Raw genomic sequence first — 19,612 nt, 5'->3', positions numbered from 1 at the left:
AACTGTGCATCTCGCCATCTATGCCAGCCTCACTACACACAGTATTGAAACCAAATATGGCCGCCCTTTCCTGTGACGCACACTCTAACCACTTGATTGGACAATTACAACAATCGCATTTCCATTGGTCAGCATGTTCAAAATTGGAGAATGTAGCGTGTGCGGCTCACAAATTATTGTGAGAGCCGCGCCTGAGTAAATCATGAACAGTCCTTTTTCTCTTTCCACTATCCTCTTCCCACCATGCCCTTATTAGATATTAGTAAGTACCGACACACGCATCCTTCAATGCCCTCCAAGACTTCACCATCTTACAATGGCAGTTCTCCACAAGACTTCATATGTACCGTTACAAAATCAGCCTGCACGTGTGCTGTTATTGGGAAGCACGTCCAGTGGGAAGTTCAGTGAAACATTCCAGGAGTTATACATGCACATTCATCTACATATGCACCCATCACCACAAACCAAAGGTATGAACATTTTATTTTTGGCAGTATGTTCAGAACTCTGTTATAAGTGCCTCTGTGCACAATATCTGTCTGTAAGCATCCAGTATGTGTTTAAAACACATTCTGATATTCCTCCCATCTCCTACCATAAAGTGGCAATTTGTTGACATGTGCTGGCAATGTTTTCATTTACCCATATCATACACTATATTAGTGAAACAGGAACTCTGTCCTTTTCTTCCCACAATGGTACGCAAATTGTTCCCCACTAACCCACCTACTACATAACTTGTAAAAAGAAGTCACTAAAGCCACCACTGAATGTATCTTAGCAACCTGCAGTCACTTTCCAAAAGGGCAGTGTCTGCATGGGTGTGGTGCTTTGTATGTTGCACTGTTGCCACAGGCTCTTTTTAAATCTGTCAGCTTCCACTCTGCGCCCACAGCAAGTCATCCATAAGAGGAGACCGCAACTTGTTCTTTGCCTGAACGGCAGGGATCATATCTCTGCTCAACTAAAATGGCTGCAATTGCTCCCACTGGCTGCGAACAATAAAATAAAATCCCTGTGCAGTACGCAGAAGGCCTACTAGTCCCGGGGACCTCAATACCTTGCACTCTCACTTCCTAAATATCTGCTTGCTCCAGCTCTTCCCTCATCCGCCTCCTACTGTCTCCAGGCCAGTTGCTTTTACACACAACCAGATGGTGGTAGATGTGTTTCTTCTGCTGGGATCTCCCTGTGCAACACGATCTCTGTCTTCCTGGACCTTGAGGAGAAGCATTGTAGGCTGAGAAAGCACCTGAAAACCTTTCCATGTGCTTCTTCTTTTCCCCCTCCTCTCCCCTGCTCACTTCCTGGCTAAACCGTATTCTGCACTGGGTTCCTACCCACCCTATAATCTGTTCCCCAGTCCACCTCCCTCCCTACAATTCCACCCCTGCACTGGCTTTCTGCCAACCCCCACACTTGGGGACTGTTTTCTAGAACCCTAACAGTCCAGCCACCACTTGATGTCTACACTTGGCCTTGTACTTGCCAGCACTGGTCGTAGTTGAATGTATTTCTATTTTGTATTGTTCACATGTACTGCACGTTGCCCTCCCCCTTCCCATTCACTTGCACACTCTCATTGTCAGCTGGCCTAGAGGAATCTCTGGGCCTCATTACAAGCCTGCCGGTCCAGAAACAACAGTGACGGTAAACCCGCCGCCACCATTGTCTCCAGACCCGCAGACTACGAGTTTTGCAGGCGGGTGGTGTCACTCCTGCCAGGTCTGACCTGGCGGGAATAATGCCACCCGCCTGCAGACGGAAATTGAAACACCAGCACCATTATTTACGGTGGGGATTAACGGAATTACGCCTCTGGAATTACCGGGTCACCGGGGTTGTTATGCCCTGGTGATTCGGCAATCACGGAGGGGGTAATTCATTCAGGGTCCAGCGGCAGCCTGATGGTTTTTCATGCATGACTTCCGCCGGATTCGTAATGAGGCCCAATGTCTCTGTGTGGCCTACGTTCCGCCTCACTTTCCTCGGCGTGCCTTAACACACTTATATGGTGGCACGATAAAAATGACGCAAAATACCATAGCACATCATATCATATGATGTACACACTGCACTCATAGCAACATGATGCCTGCCACGTACCTTGTACACTTCACAAAACGATCTTCCCATTGTAATGCATGTACTACAAATGTCGGAAAAGGGATCCCACAAAAGCAGCAGGGAATGTATATTAGCAACATTAAGCAAGTGCGTGCAGTGCATGCATACAGACAGGATGCACCACTGACATTTTCGCACGAGATTGAACATTGAAGGCTGGGATTTAACCTGCGACTATATACCAAAGACATAAAGAATACAAATGAGAACAAGTACCATTGGCCCTGATTTGAGAAAGATGGCAATACCGTCGAAACACATTTAATCACAAAGGGCACTATTACCAGAAAAAAACACAAAAATTAAAACAAAAATCACATTGGAACACTGAGAAAAGGGTAATTTGTCTTTTTTCTCGGTAAAACGTGGGCGCATGGGCATCATGTTTATGTATCCATATGTGAATCACTACCAACCTACCCACAACCTTTTCACAACATTAGCCCTACTTCAACAAATCAGCACACAGCATAGTAACTAAGCACATTTAAGGTGCACTTCTACCATATCCTCTTCCATACTGACAGTATGCAAACCCAGCACCCAGTGCCCACACTGCATGACTTTTCACACCACCGTCGCCAACTACACATCAAAAACTTTACCGTATTGTGACAGTGTCCTCACCTGCAAAACCAAACATGCACGCATGGCACCTCACTTCTCCTGCTCTATTACGTCTTAAATGTGCTCCACACCCATTCTTTACAGCTCACCACCCTCTAACTGCTGCATAATCCAAAATGCATTACTGCCGTGTGTGTCATTCCCACAAACTTTTCACAACATTAGCTCTACTTCAAAAAATCAGCACACAGCATAGTAACCAAGCACATTTAAGGTGCACTTCTGCCATATCCTCTTCCATACTCACAGTGTGCAAACCCAGCAACCAGTGCCCACACTGCATGCCTTTTCACTCCACTATTGCCAAGTACACATCAAAAACTTTACCATGTTGTAACAGTGTCCTCACCTGCAAAAGCAAGCATGCACGCATGGCCCCTCACTTCACCTGTTCTATTGCATCAGGGCACCACCCTCTAACTGCTGCAAAATCCAATATTCAATACTGCCGTGTGTGTCCGTTGAGAGCGCCGAGTTCTGATAACCAGGTAAGCAGTATAAGGGGAAGGAATCAAGTATCAGGCCCAATGGGTAAAATTCACGCTATTACCACCAGCAGATTTCCCGCCGGCGGTAATCACGCCGAAAATCAGAAAATTTGCTGCAGATTTCCCCCCAGCTCAGAGCTGGGGGGAAATCTGCCAAAGCCATGATCTGGTGGACCCTTAAATGCGGCGGTAATAGCGCTACCGCCACATTTAAGGGTTACCGCCAGACTCGTGATGAGGCCCTTGGTCTTAAACGCAGTTTTTCATTTGTCAACCTGCCTAACTCTTACCACATTGTATGCCCCTCTTAGATCAAGTTCCATAAAGATAGTAGAGGAAGAAACCCTATCCAACAATTCTGAAATAAGAGGCAAAGGACATTGTTTTTTAATCGTGACTTTATTAAGGGCTCTATACTCCACACATGGGTGTAGGTTCCCCTCCTTTTTTGGCACGAAAAATATAGGAGAGGCCGTGGGAGACCAAGAAGGTCGAATGTGACCTAAACGTAGAGCCTTGTCCACGTATTCACGCAAATGTTCCTCCTATTTTTGGGTCAAGGAGTAAATACGCTCATGTGGAACGATTGCTCCAGGCACCAAGTCAATAGGGCAATCATAACTGCGATGAGGAGGGAGCTTTTCCGACAGCCCTTTATCAAACACATCAGCATAGTCAGCGTATTCTGAAGGCAATGCAGAAGTAGAGACCTGAAGCGTGGCACTAACCGAATTGGCATTGACCACTAAGGCAAGACAAGGAGAAAAGTCTGATTAAGAACAAGTTTGCAGAAAGTGTCTGGTGCAATATTCCGAAGAGAAGCGGACGGTCTGCTTCACCCAATCGATGACAGGATTATGTAATTGCAACCATGACAGCCCAAGAATCACCCCAAACTGTGGGGTGGTAATCAGGTCAAAAGTATTCCATTCCAAATGTCCGTGGACATCAGAACAGAATCCGTATTCTCGGTCACCTGTCCGGAGACCAAACAGGATCCGTCCACAGCACGTACCTCCTCTGGTGTGGACTTCGAGAAAATGAGCAATCCACGATCTCTAGCAAAGTGGATATCCATATAGTTGCCACTTGCACCAGAATCCAGCATAACTGGACAAGAAAAAGATACCCCATCTGCCACAGTAAAACGCATACCTAGATAAATATGCATTGAGATCCCATCCGAACCGTCCAAAGGCAGACTCATCCTCCCGGCTCGGTTCAAGGACGAGTCGTGGCGTTTCCTGCCATTTTCTGAGGTCTCTTGGGGCACTCCCAAGTGAAATGCCCAGACTGTCCACAATAGAAACATAACTTGTTCAACAACCTTATTTCCCGCTCCAACTTGGTCAACAGACCTCGCACAGCCCCAATTTGCATGGGTTCCGGATCTCCGGGCAACGTGGAAGAAGATGAGCCAATTCTAGAGGAATGCAATTCGGGTATTCTGCGCTCACCCTTCCGTTGTCGCAGTCGAGCATCGATTTGCAGGACTAATTCCATCATCTATGGAAATGCTGATGGAATAGAGGGTACCATGGACAGGGCGTCTTTTAGTTCATCAGACAGTCCTTTGTAAAAGACGCTGCTTTCTTCTGTTCGGGCCAGGTAGTTTCTGCGGCCAATTGATTAAACCGAGCGAGATACTGTAAGAGCTCTTGTTTACCTTGGCTGATAGCCAAGAACTCCAAGTCTGAAGCCTGGGCATTATACCTAGCATCGAAAACTAAGTCCATAGCCTGTAAAAGGGCATCAAAATCATATATTGCAGGGTCATCGGCTTCCAACAAAGGGTTGGCCCCGGCTGCTGCTGTTCCTCCCAAATGGGATAGGACGAACGCTGCGTTCGTGGTAGTGTCAGGAAAGGCCAATGGGCGGCACAAAAAATTCAGGCGACATTGATTGATAAATGACTGGTAAGACTTGGGGTCACCCAGAAAACGCTCCTAGGGAGCCAACAGAATAGGCCCTGGAAGAACCACAGGCGCAGGGGGAGGAGCAGGTTGAATCGGAGGGGGTGCGGCGGCTGCAACATCTCCAAACTCCTCATCAGGAGGTAGAGGGTGCACAAAGCTCTGTAAGACATCCATCCGTTGATGGAGTGTCGCATGTGCAGATGCCCTATCAGTGCGTAACGCAGCAAACGCTTGCATAAGCATGGCCATGGAATCCGCTCTGGTTTCCATTCCGATAGGCAGACATAAATTTAATAAGGCTTCTTAATCTGTAGTGATCTAGTAGCGATGTCGTGATCCAATAGTGAATCCACTACTGAACTACTTCTTTATCCAAAAACAGGAGTATCAACAGTAGAACGATGACAAAATAAACTTTCCCCCCAAGATCACAGCTTGCAGGACTAAAGACACCTGACAGGGCGAGCTTTTGGGTGAAAAGTGAGGAGCAACCACAGAGCTAAGGAAAGAAACACAAAAATACAGATAGCGTAGATATAGGTTTCAACCAGTGTCTCCCAGCCGCACCACCCTCAGTTACCCCACTCTTACATGCAGTGATGGAGACAGGGGCAGAGAACCTACTGAATTCCAGAAGTGAAGGATGCAGCAAATGTTTGAGTGTTCCACACTTCCCAGAAAATCCAAAAGTCTCAACTAGCTAACCCGCGCGGCACGAGGGCGTGACTAACTAGCCAGTGTTCAAATCCCAAGTGACAGGAGAGTGTCCCAAATGAAAATCCCAAAAGAGCGTCCTTAGGAGAAAGAATCCTTAGCAGAGCCTCCAACAGCGCGGTGATGTGAAATCCAAAAGATGATCAAGTAACAAAACAGCAGAGCGTCCCAGTGTTACTTGGAAGAACCGTTGTTTAGGAGAAGGAAATAGAGGCGGTGCAGCGTTTCCCAAAATGAATAACAGCAGCAAAAGAAAAAAGGTAACTTAGGACAAAAGTGTACGTGCAACTTAAGAAAACAGGAATCTCCTAACACCACAGGCAGTATTCCTAGAGTGGGAGGGGTTGCAACATACCACTGAGCCAAACGGAGTTTGGCGGAGAACAAGTTTGAGGAGGCAATAGCAATCCGATCGGGGAATAGACAAAAAACACAATCCGTTGAGAGCGCTGAGTTCCGATAACCAGGTAAGCAGTAGAAGAGGAGGGAATCAAGCGTCAGGAATCAGAAAAGGGTAATCCACAAAGCCTAGTCAAAATAACAATAAGCAGGATTCGGATGACAGGATAACAGAATAACCAGAATGCAACTTAACGGCCTGAAAAGCACTTGTTAAGGAGCACCCGAGCGTTGTCCCAGGGCTGCATATAACGATGCAGAGGGACACCGATGTTGCCGGCAAATCACGTGACCTCTCTTTTTCCTGGAATGCTGGGAGACGTAGTTTATTCTGTGATGTTGTTGCGCAAGGCGCCAGGGTAATTTCCAAGTCTTCCTATTAGTCAAAGGCAAGACGGCACAGGGCATGACAATAATGCTTGCAAAAAGGATGGCTAAAATAATTGGCCAAACAAGAGGGTCTGTTTTCAAAATATTTATGCAGCGGCTGTTTGGGCCGGGGCCTTTGAGGATTTAGCTTTCTTAATTAATGTCAAAATCTCCTCTGAATCTGGTTTTCTGACAGACAGACCGGGTACTAGAGCTCATTGTAACCCATAAAAGTCTGTCATTGCAGAATTGTTACTAGAATACGAGGTCTTGAAATGGGAAACCTAAGAAGATTCAGATACAGGATTATTTCATAGGGAGATTGAGGGTTGTTTACTGCATTTGCAATTTCCCAAAAGAGGCAAGAGTCTTTCGCTTTAGAATAGTTAACATGGTTTCAGCATCTTTCTGTAATAGATTTTCTTTGAATTGTTTACAGAAATTCCTATATTTCTGCTTTATGATTTTTAACCTGCAGTTCTTAATAGCTTGTTCACTCAAAGAGTTCTTTAATAACCTCATCGCTCTTCTAAATTCTTGTTTTTCCAAAGCAAGTTGTTAGTTATAATGGTTTAAGTGCTCGCCTGACTTAATGTTATCCTTTCTGGGACCATCTGACAAGATGTTAGACAACGATCACAACGTGGTCTATTCATATTTCTCAACTCTGAACTAGATCAGTTTTGTTTTATATGTGTTTTTTTGTTGTTGCAGCAGACCCAAAAATTATTTGTTTAATTTCAATGAGGCTTTGTGAGTCCATCACACCCTATTACCTCAATTGATAACTCTCAAATTACTGGGACCATGTATATCAACTTTGGCGCATATCACATTAAGGTTAATCATTACCATATTATGGTCACTCCATTTATTTTCCATAATCTAAAAATCAGAGCAGACGTCTGCTCAAAGCAGGCGTTAAGGTGGAAATCAGGCGTTAAGGGTTAACGGTGCCGACGGCGCCGTTAAACCCTTAACGCCTGGGTTGGAATGAGGGCCCTTGTATCTGGGTTTCAATTCCAGATTGAAGACAAAGTTGGTTAGCTAATGTCTTGAGGCTAGACTCTAGGAGCACGTCAGACTGCATACCGATTGACACAGCAGTGGCTGAATCGCTGTGAATTGTTGCTTTGCTGTTGTTTGTATGCCAACCTTCTGTGTTTTAAATATAAGGATACCTGTACTTTGTTTTGTTAGATGCAGATCATGTTGAATCTGGAAATAAAAATCTTGGACAGTTGCATAGTAGTTTTTGATGCAGATGCCTTTCATTAACAGGAGATATGTACTCTGAGAGTTGAAGTGTACATCTGAAGTGTTGAAGTGAGATGACAGGGTTAGGTGTAGAGGTTTTGGATGTGATTGGTGGATGGATGTGTGACTATTTGAAAGCAGCCAATGAGGGAGTGTTGAGAACATGAAAGTGGAAAGGGTAGAAGGGCTGCTCCCGTGCAATGGGGTCCACGGACACAGCGGTAGTCCGCAGATGGCACATGCCACATCCAGGTCTTTTGTGCATGCTTGGCATGGAAAGTGGACTGTGGGGATTAGCCAGTCAGGTACGGTGGGTGTGGTGTACAGGAAGAGAGGGTAGCAGGAGTTTTGTTTGCAGGAGTTGTGAGAGCACTAACAATGGCTATGGCTTTGTGTTTGAGAAGGCAGACTTTGTGGATTCAGGGGGACTCTTCAATTCAGTCATTGACAGTGTACACTGAAAATCATGGTATCCTTCAAAATCTTGGTTTGGCAGGAGTGGACGTTTTATGGCATGCAGTTTGTGGCTTAAACTGAGCAAGCTTTTTTTCATTCTGTGAGAGTATGGCTCACTTTAAATGTCCATACATTGTGATGTGTGCAATATGGAGGGGACAATTTGCGGTTTGTGACGCAAGTGTCTTTGCAGATTGCCCTGAAGGATTTCTTTGAAAGCTTAATGCAACTGCTTCCTGCTGCTAAATTTTTTTTATCTAAAATAAATCATAGGCAAACATGGAGATGTCCAACAAAACATTTCAGTCCACAAATTGAAGAATCCAGGCAAATTGTCAATAAAGCTGCATCTGCTCTTGTATATACTTCAGGAATGTTATATTTTGAGAATGAGAATATAAGTTGTTATGGTGTGAATTCTTTTTGCCAAGATGGAGTTCACTTCACAGATGTCCGGAATGCAATTTTCCTTTACAATGTTAGGAAGGAATTGAAAAAGTTCCTGTAAGAAATTGTTAAAGGAAGATGTAGAGTGTACTGTATTACTGCACATAAAATCAAAAAAAGGAAAACAAATGGTATTTGTTAACAAACCCCCATCCAGAAAAGGTTCTTTTCAGAGCCACCAGAAAAGATTAAATAGCTAAAATAATGATTCATTTTCCCAACCACCCCTTTCAGTGGGCATGACGTCTGCAGACACAGCGGTAGTACGCGGTTAGCATGTGCCACATCCGGGTCTTTTAAGATTGACTGGCATGGAAAGGTGACTGGGGAGACAGCAGGAAGTCATGGATGTCTGTCACGACCCACACTTGGAAGACTCCCTGGTCAACCTATGGGCCAGGGAGAGTCTTGATTCCAGCCCCCACTAAACCCAAGAAATAGCAGCATAGGCCTTCTTGGGGCCAGTCCTGGCGCCTTTGGCACCAGGCTCATGTTTAAATATGGACTTGTGCTTGGGAACTACTTTTCATTAATGCCAGTCATGTGGAGGCATCCTCATAACCTGGCTCCCTGAAACCAGGCTTGCAGTGTAGTGTTTTTAGTTGTGGTACCATGGGGACTATTTTACCTGGACGTCTTTCTTGAAGCTATTTAAACCACACACGAATAGACTGACACGCTTCGCGTTAGTTTGCATTACTGCAAGGTAACGCTCACCGTGTTCAGCTTCAGCCACGAACCTCGTAAGGACAGCACCTGCAATGGAAAGGAGAAGACATCGTGAGAAAAAGGCAGGAGCTTACCTGAACTTCATCGCCAGCGGTCCGCAGCTCTTCTGACTATCATCCTGGAACCAGCACTCCTCCGGATCGACGGACCTGAAAAAGAGAAGAAACAAGGCATTAGACATTGTACAATTAACGAACTGTGCCGAAAGGTTTACCTCGCCGGCTGCTTCTCAATCAGCATCACAACGGAAATTCCATACTCCGGCCGAGTACCGCGACCTGGGAGAGGAAAAGATAACAGGTTAGCAAAGGCAAGGCATCTTAAGCGCAGCGCATAGCTCCTACTCACCACATCAAGGTGCTCCAAAAACGCCGATACTTACCGGAAAAACACAGATTCCGCCTTGCCACATATTGGACTTCCGTGTACCTAGGAAGAAAAAGACATTGTTTAAAAGGTATGCAAGAAAAGCAATATTCACAGCAATAAGACCTACCAGAAAGACTCAAGACGGGCTGGCATCAGTGAAGCAACTCGATCGCCATTGCCCACCAAGCTCAACGCGCCCCTGCCAAGACAGCAGGACGGAGAACCCGCCAACATCTAAAACAAGGCAGAACTCTTCCACTGGTCGCATCTGGGCATCGCAAGGAGGGACATCTGAACCATAACTGCTGGGTGGCGCCCCCGTGGAACCAGCTGAGCGTAACAGTGTCCGCAGACATCGGAGGATCAGCCAATCAAGTTTCCTGGGTGTGGTGTAGAGGAAGAGAGTGGTAGCAGGAGTTGTATTAGTACGAGTTGTGAGAGGATTGAAAATGGCCATGGCAATGTCTTTGAGAAGGCAGAGTGTTTGGATTTTGGGGGACTCTTGGATCCATTGGTTGAAGGTGTATGCTGTGCAATTTGAAATAGCACTAAATCTTGGATTTCCTGAATTGGAAGTGCTCTGGTATGATATGATATGATATGATATGGCATTTGTAACGCGCCCATACACAAGTGTTTCAAGGCGCAACGAGGCAGGGGGGTAACAAGGGGAGAGAGACAACGATCCTACTAGGCCAGGTGTCATTCAGATCGCGCAAGTGCAAGGGGAAGGGGAGAGGGGAAAGTGCAGTACATGGTTAGTAGAATACAAGATAAATAATAGGGCCAGCTGGTGGAAAGTGCAAGGTAAGTGCCGGGAGAAGGGGCTGTAGGATACAGAGACAGTCCCGTAGTGCAGGTAGGCAGTGCAGGGAAGAGTGGCTGGGCCAAGGACCGAGATCGGTGAGTGGCCCAGTAGCAGATTCAGTGCAGGTTCAGTGATTTTAGCAGGGGAGAGAGGGAGAGAAAGCGGAGGCAAAGAGGGAGGTTTTGAGGTGCTTCCGGAACCGGAGATGGCTCTCCTCAAGTTTCAGGGAGGCAGGAAGGCTGTTCCGGAGGGAGGCCCCTGCTGCGGAGAGAGATCTACCCCCAGCTCGTTGCTTGGATAAGCGGCTGACCCTGAGGTAGTTGGAGGTGGATGAGCGAAGAGCTCGAGAAGGAAGATATTTAGGAAGAGAGTGTTGAAGGTATTTTGGCCCAAGGCCCCAGAAGGCCTTGTGGACAATGCAGAGGGTTTTGAACTTAATCCTCGCAGCCACTGGGAGCCAGTGTAGTGATTTCAGTCCTGGAGAGATACAGTCCCTGGGCTTGAGGCCAAGGACAAGTCTCGCAGTCCTGTTCTGGATGAGTTGCAAAGGGCGGAGAGTAGAGGCAGGAAGATTTAGATAGAGGCTGTTACAGTAGTCCAGCTTCGAGAGAACCAGGGCTCTGGAGACAGTGAGTTTCTGGGGGAAGGAGCGGAAAGGAAGGATACCTCTGAGGAGGTGTAGCTGGTAGTGTGACTTCTTAGAGACATCAGATATGTGAGGAGAGAAAGAGAGTGTGGAGTCGAAGATGACCCCAAGGTTCTTTGCCTTGCAGGTAGGAGCAGGAAGAGGGCCAAGGGAGGCCGGCCAGAGAGCTGCAGGGAATGAGGGAGTGGGTGTGCCGATAAGTAGAATCTCAGTCTTACTGGCTATAAGGCAGAGGTCGTTGGCGGCACACCATTCCTGGATAGCAGAAAGACAGTCAGAGATGAGGGAGGGGGAAGAGGAGGCCGAGGGTAGCCTGAAAATGAGCTGGGTATCATCCACGTAGCACTGAAAGTTGGGACAGAGAGCGGAGATGCGGTGAGCAAGAAGTGCCAGATACTGGTTGAACTGCCAGGGGGAGAGGTTAGATCCCTGGGGGACACCATACATAGAGAAAAAGATGTCAGAGAGGAAGGAACCCAGTTGGACCTGGGAGGGTCGATTGGAGAGGAAGGAGGTCAGCCACGCCAGAGTCTGACTAGTGATACCCAGGTTATCACGGAAACGGTTGATCAGGATGGTGTGGTTGACAGTGTCAAAGGCAGAAGTGAGGTAGAGCAAAATGAGAACACATGGGGTGTTAGAGTCAAGGTTTGAGAGCAGGTCCTCAAAGGATGTCAGAGAGGAAGGAACCCAGTTGGACATGGGAGGGTCGATTGGAGAGGAAGGAGGAAAAGATGTCAGAGAGGAAGGAACCCAGTAGTGTGAGGCATGCAATGGGTAGACTTGCTCCCATTTTGTGCAAACATGGTTGAATTGAAACATCTGGACATTATTATTTTTCATTGTGGAGGGAACCATTTGGTGAATGTGACTGGAATTTCATTGCAGTTTGCAATGATGGAGACATTGGGAAAGTTGAAGGAAATGTTCCCTAGGTCAAACATAATTATTTCACGCATTGGCAAGAGATAGATGTAGATGTGCTCAAGTTCATTTGGTCCAAAAATGGAAAAGCAAGGCACAATATCAATAAAGCTGTGTCTGCTTTTGAGTAAGATGTTGGCATGACATTGTTTGGTAATGAGAACATTAAATTTGATAGTGCCAACATTTTTCAGAGAGATGAAGTCCATCTAACTGATGTGGCTAATCAGATTTTTGTGGAAAACATAAAAAATGCTTTGAAACAGTTTTGGTGAAAGTGAGAAGAAATAAATAAATTCAGTGACATGTTTTCTTAGTTCAGTTTGTAAAATAAAACATAAAAAAAATATATATAAATGGCAAAAACACAAAATAAGGTTCTTTTAAGAACCACCCTATTTTAACGCAAAAAATTCAAATAATTTACATTTTTTGGATGTCCGCAGAATACCACGCTGTCTGTGGACTATGCCGGCTGCACAGGGGCCTGTGATTTCTTTTCTTACTTGTATTTTTTAACTGTGAAAGGTAGCTCCTAAAGAAACCTTTTTTGTGTGTTTCTTTTCGATTTTATATTATTTGGGTCTTTTTTCAGGAGAGGCAAGGTGGGGAAGGGAAGGGAGAGAAGGGGCACCAAACAAAGGGAGGAAGGGTCAGGTGGAGAGAGGCACATGGTGTGCAAGGCTTAATCAGGTAGGTGGCAGTGTTTCTCATGTTCCTTGGCTGCAGCCTCGAAAACACTCCAGAACTGCTCACCACTACGGATCAGTGTTTCACAGTGCATAGATAGCACTGTGACCCTCAAAAGGTAAGGGTCAACAGAATTCTTATGGCCTGTGAAGCCGCTGCTGGTATCCTCTGCCCCAAAGGAGTATCCTTTGTAGTGACTGGAGTAGATGAAGATGATGTTATGGAGGAAGTAAACCTGCTCTTACCTGAGAAAGGTATTACCTTTCTCAGAGGAGTTATATGGGTATATTTGGTGTGGCACCTCATGGAAGTAGTCCCATAGGAATACAAGACAGGTTTCCCACAACTGAGTAAAACTTTTCACTCAGTGCATCAAACCTTGCTGGCACGAGCCTTTGGGACAGTTCCAACGGTCGAGAAAAATTGCCACACTCAGGACTCACTCCGAGTACTGGTGACTGGGATATCCTCCCCTTCATCCCCTTCTTCCTCTTGATCCTCCTCTTCTATGTCACTGCACCTGTTCCCCTCTCCAGGCCCTCCAGATGATGATGGTGGTGTTGGTGGGGGTGCTGGCCATAAGAGATGCCATGGTCTTCAACAACAACCTCTGCTAAAGAAATCTGCACAGCAGTGAAGCAGGTGCTCTCTCCTGGACAGCCAGATTAAGAAGGAAGACATGTAATGGGTGGGTCCCTTCTGAGGAACCATCTGCAGACAGTTGTATACTCTGCCGACTACTGAAAAGTTATAATAAGTTGCCAGATCAACGTAGAATTGGTCTGAGAGCTTTGCCTGGGTAACGTGTCTGCTTGAAACACCCTAGATTGGCTGTCTGCAGCCATGGACACCGTTCGCAGACACCGCCATCATGTCGCACAGGTGTTGTCACATAATGACATCCGCGGACACCCTTTGGGCAGGAATCACAGAGCGCATGCGCTGGATGTCCATCTGACATGTGCTGTGTCTGGGGAATAATTAAAAGTGCATAGCACAAAATCAGACTTGTCTGTACATCGTGACTGTCCGGGAACACCTCCATTTTGAGTGTGGACACTCTGGACAGTTGTGCTGTCTGCGGGCTCATAATGGGAGTTTTAAAAAAATAACAGGAAATATCAGACAACAATAAACAAAACATTTATGGTACAAACAATATATGTATTCAAGAAAAGGATGGGGTATCGGATTGGGACACATAAATTAGAGAATTTGGAATTTGTGCACAATAATCCAATAATGATGAGGGGAGGAAGGGAGTGAGGTTTCATCAAAGCGTCTTTGATTAAAATGTTCAGAATTTGATGGGGATGATTGATGGGGACAAAAGGGACAGGCGCAAGAAGGACAGTGATAGGGAACATTTTTAATTACATGATTTTGGTCATAATGTAAAAGTTCCTTAAAATCATTACTCAGTTCATGCAATTTCTTCAGACAAATTTACGATTTGTTTATTTACAGTTGGGTATACAACTTATGTTTGTGATTCTTGGGATTGTGTGTAATTAAACTGAGGTGTGGTTTCTTCATGACAACTATGTAATGTAAACAAAATAGAAATTATTATTTTAGTAAGGTGTTACAAAATACATTATTTGTTTACATTAAAATATGTATTGTATACCTTTGAAGATGTTATCGTTGCTCATTACATTTTTTGGGATGTTCTCCTCTAACCACTCAAGTGTGCTTGCCGTTTCTGTGAGAAAAAAAGGTGCTTCTATTTTATAACACATGTTTATATATTGAAAATTAATAATAGAGAAATAAATACAATACATTTACTGTTTAGTAAGAATGTGTTGTTCAATTAGCACCTGGTGTATCTCAATCTGTTTGCAAAGTTGTAGTGAGCAGATTATATGAGTGTACAGTTATGATTTGTCATTGGTGCATTCCATTATAATGTGTGATAAATAATAAAATAATGAATATTTTTTAACGGAAGTGTTTTTACAAAAAGGTATATTTTCATGTTGTAAACATTAGTTGTGATTTTATGTACATCTGTTTGTTGGTTGATGTGTACATCCTTTTTCGGCCTCCCCTATGACTCTGAGCCTTCAAAATGCTGCCCGACGTTCGCGGATCACCATGCTGTCTGTGGACTCCATATCTACCACATTGGGGGGGGGGTACAATATAAGGGACTTGTAACATATTAAAGGTGCACTAGTAAAAAACTATGAAATTCACTGAAAAACTTGGTTAAAGGAACGTTATGGTTAAGTTGCACTACTTTTAAAAACCCATGAAATTCAGTGAAAAAACGTTGTTAAAGGGACGTTATGGTTACAAATGTAAAACTGAAAAACCCTTGAAATTTGCCAGTTATGGTAACCTAAGCAACCATAACTTGCGCCACCTCTGTGCACTGCTAAGGCTAACACTCAGGACATCAAAGATGACATCACAAATGTCATTGCTGACATCTCCAATGACATCATATATGAAATTCATATTGATAAAACGTCTCTAAAAGGGGTTGAGTTTATAATGTTAGTAACAAGATGTCAGGGTAGATCGGGAGACCTATCATGAACTACTTAATGTATTAAAAGATGTACTCATCTGAAGAAAACATGATATTGGAGTGTTTTTTTTTTTTAAAGAGGAACCTAGTCATACATACAGGTAAGCAAGGGCTGCAGCATGCACTATAGAAGTACAATATTTGTAATCTGGTATTTTTTGGATAGTGAAAAAAAGAATGGTACCTTATCAGAGTTTTGAGTAATGATAAACATGTGATAAATAGCTAATAATTAAAAGCTAATATTTGAAGACTTACTACATAATTGTGTTAGTACAAACAATGCATAGGAAGACCCACAATGCATACAAATCTGAGGCACATACAGACAAACCTCAGTAAGGAGGAAAGAAACACCACCAAAAAATGACAGTTACATTAAACTTTTTATGAAGTACAGAAATGATTTGTGTGTTTGAGGACTGGTTATTTCCGCATGTATGTGTACCATGAACTGAGGCCAAATACTAAGGTAAGTGTCTTAACAACATACAGCAAGGTTAATGTCTAGATATGTAACACCTTTTGATTTTTAAGATTGTCTCTATCAGTGAACAAAACCCCGTGACTTAGATATGTCAGTGAACAAAAAGAAGTGGGTCAGATTTGTGTTGTCATCAGTGATGTCATCAATGCCATTTGTGATGTCATCTTTGATTTCCTGGGTGTTAGTCTTAGCAGTGCACGGAGGTGGCGCGAGTTATGGTTGCTTAGGGTAACATAACAGGCGAATTTCAAGGGTTTTTTGTTTTCACTTGTAACCATAACATCCCTTTAACAAAGTTTTTTCACAGTATTTCATGGGTTAAGGACAAGAAGAAAAACTCCTCTTGCAGTGCTCACCTTGCTTTCTGTGGGTGCTCTGGGTAAGGAGAGAGGCTTTCTCCTAAATCTGTAAACTGTAGACGTGGACTGTAAAAAACTATGATATAACAAAACCCTTGAAATTCACTTAAAGAACCTTAATTAACATGCAGTTAAGTTGTGCAGATTTAACGCAACAAACCCCTCGAAATTCAGCAGTTGTGGGAAGTTATGACCATCTTAACTCAACGCGTTCCCATTGCAAGGCTCATGAGCACTTACATGTTATAAGAGAAGGGATTCACAATGGGACATCAATGGGAGCACGCTGAGTTAAGCTGACAAACAATGCTATGTTTAGTAAGGATATCATTGAAAAAGAAAGAGAGAAAGAGAGACAACCCCAGTGGGAGAGAGAGAGACAGGTAGTGTGGGCAGAGCTTCTGGTGGGAGTCCGGCTTCAGGTGCCACCCGAGGACAAATAAATGCCATAGGCAGATCTGGAGGCAACACATTATGAGCTAATGCGGGGGGACAAGCTAGACCCATAGCATTGCCCATTCATCCTTGTCCTTTTTGACATAAACTCATGCTGCCAAAGCTGTAGCCCTGCAAAAGGCAGTAGGCACCACTCTGGACCCAGACCTCCCACATAGCGTCCCTTAAAACCTTTTTACATGTTCAGACCACCCTGAATAAGCCCCATGGCAGGTGTCTGCACATGGCCGGGTCACCTCAAGTTGCCGGGTAAACTTCCACTGCGATTCAATTGCCGTCCAACTAATCCCTCCCTCTTCCCCATTTTGGTGTGAACTAAAGATCTCCTTACAGAGGTGGCCCAACTTATTATGTATTCCAGGTTGTGACCACGTTAGAAAGGGAGTAAAGATGGTGGGCACACAGAACAGAGCCTGCTGGCACAGTTCGCTCTTTCCTTGTTATCAAGAGATATGAAAGAGGGTAAAAAGCTGAATGAAATAAGGATTGGTCAAGCATGTAGTTTACTGTAGCTTTCGGTTCTGCTGCAGAAGGCAGCATTGTTTATATTACTAAGTGAAAAACATGGACAAGTCAGGCAAGTCCACAGATAACATAGGTCTTGCACCTTCAACCTCACGGGGAGTCTATTTGCATTGGCTTCCTTTTCTTAGCCCTTTCATATATACCTTTATGAATTGAGGTGTAGTTGCTCTGATCCTGGGCTGCTCCTGGATGGTACTTGTCTGGCACCCAGGCTACCACAAGCACGGTGCACATATATAATAAACTCTGAACTGGGCATGCTTTGGGGGGCAAGTGTTGTCAACATGGGTGTAATTTTAGGAGGGCAGAGGGGTGTGTGTCCCCCCAACTTGCATGGCACACCATTTCGTCCCCATTCATTTGGCTGGGGCACCTTTTCTTCGGATGTCATGTCCCCCCAACATTTTCAGCAAAGTTACCCCACTGGTTGTCAAAAGATACCCAAAGATGTTTAGCCATTAACCTGACTCCTGTTGCTGTAAGCAGGCTGTGCCATCTCTGTTTACCCTGTTGGCATGCGTAGGTAATGGCTCAAGATCAACAGGAAATGAAGCTTAATTTGTGTCATGCTCTACAAATGCCAGTAGAAACTCCAGTTCTTGAATGAGGGCCATGCTTGTAGAGTGATGGCTAAAGAGTATGAACTTGAATGAGTGCTCTGCTTCACTCACATGCCTCCTGTTGTCTTTCCCTTCCTTCTCAGTCTCACCACTCCTCTCACAGACCCCATCATCTTCGTGAAGCAATGCTGCAAAGGCTTCTGCATCGACATTCTGAAGCGGCTCGCCAAGACAATCGGCTTCACCTATGACCTTTACCTTGTAACCAACGGGAAGCACGGGAAGATGATTGATGGGGTGTGGAACGGCATGATCGGAGAGGTAAGAAACAGCCATCTGCCGATCTTGAACAGTCACTTGGGGCAGTGGTTATACAAGGATGACACTATTGCACATGATGACGTTTTTATATTGTTTACCATCAATCTAGCAATATTAAAAAGATCCCTGGGATGTACTATGTGGTAACAGCTCGGAGCCTGAGTTAATAGACTCAAGGTTAGGAAGGGCCAATACAGAGGGTCCCCAGGATATTACCACCTCGCACAGGTAACATTCTGATCGTTTTTTCACATTCTGATCTGTTTCAAGGACTTGTAAGAATGTAACTGTATTCTCCCATGTTCCCTCCCTCCTTGAAGCGCTTTGAAACACATTAGGCCTCATTACGACCCTGGCGGTAGAGTGATAACGGCGCTGGTAGTGCTGTCAGCGCTGTTCTCACTCTACCGCCACGTTACGAGTTCTGCTCGCGGGGTCGCTCTGTCCGCCTGGTCAGACCAGACGTGCAGAGTGACACCCGCTAGCAGAACAGGATGGTAGCAACGGTAGCGTCATTAACAGGGCCGATGTTACTATCCTTCCCATTCCCATTGAGCCCTATGGGGGCTCAAATGGAAATGGGGACGTACCGGGTCCGGGTCCGGGTCCCGCGACTGGGAATTACCGGGCCTGCAAAGGTCGGAATGGCCCGGTAATTCCCATTTTCGGGACCCGGATTCGAGTTTGGGGGTTGCCATTCCAGTAAAAACGGCATGGCTAGCTCCAAACTCGTAATGAGCCCCATTGTGTATAAGCGCTATACAAATAAACAATCAATCACAGCACAGAGATCATGTTATCACTGCTATTAGGACCCCATCTTAAAGTTCTGGGGTGCATGTAGCAATGTATTTGGTTACATCAATGGGTCCTACGCTCACCGCGACCCACTGACTCAAGGAAATACTCACCCAGGATGGCCACCATGAAAATGCAAGTCAGTGTTTCATGCAGAGCTCCTCTCAATTTCCATGGTGGCTTGGGATCCAGGATCGTGAGGCAGTGATGGTGCCGAAATGGAAGACAACAGGTGAGTGCAGCAAGCCGAAGGAAGAGGCGTGGGGAAGATCGCTAGGAGGCTGTGAGCAGCTTGCAGCTTGCTCCAAATCCTTGGACTTGTTTTGTGTGGTTCAGTTCGGTTTCGGAGCAACCTGATCGGCTTCTGCACCCGCCCAGGGGGGTGGGACCTGATGTGCAAGAATACTCTCCAGAAGTGTAACATTACCCATTGGGTCCAGTAACCTGCTCTCCTTATTGCTCCTCTTTGGTTTCTCTCTTCTGGCATTAGTTTCCCCCAAAAGTGGACATGATTTGCATTGATTTTGTGGATTTTCTTGAAAGCTGTGGGAATACGTGTTAACAATAGCACAACTTGCGTTTCTTTTCTCTAAAAAAA

The 19,612-nt window shown here is 45.0% G+C and overlaps 1 protein-coding gene across 2 annotated transcripts in view; it reads left to right on the top strand.

Moving 5' to 3' along the window:
* Nucleotides 1-19,612, top strand: part of GRIN2D (glutamate ionotropic receptor NMDA type subunit 2D) — a 1,678,351-nt gene that overhangs the window by 1,118,048 nt on the left and 540,691 nt on the right. For both annotated transcript variants that reach the window (XM_069637325.1, XM_069637330.1), the window contains exon 6: nt 18,039-18,216. In XM_069637325.1, the coding sequence (XP_069493426.1) occupies nt 18,039-18,216 (178 nt within the window). The remainder of the gene's footprint in view (nt 1-18,038; nt 18,217-19,612) is intronic.

This window comes from Ambystoma mexicanum, chromosome 1q, assembly GCF_040938575.1.
Source record: "Ambystoma mexicanum isolate Mex_15411 chromosome 1q, UKY_AmexF1_1, whole genome shotgun sequence".
Classification (NCBI taxonomy): domain Eukaryota; kingdom Metazoa; phylum Chordata; class Amphibia; order Caudata; family Ambystomatidae; genus Ambystoma; species Ambystoma mexicanum.
This window is presented reverse-complemented; position numbering and strand designations above follow the sequence as displayed.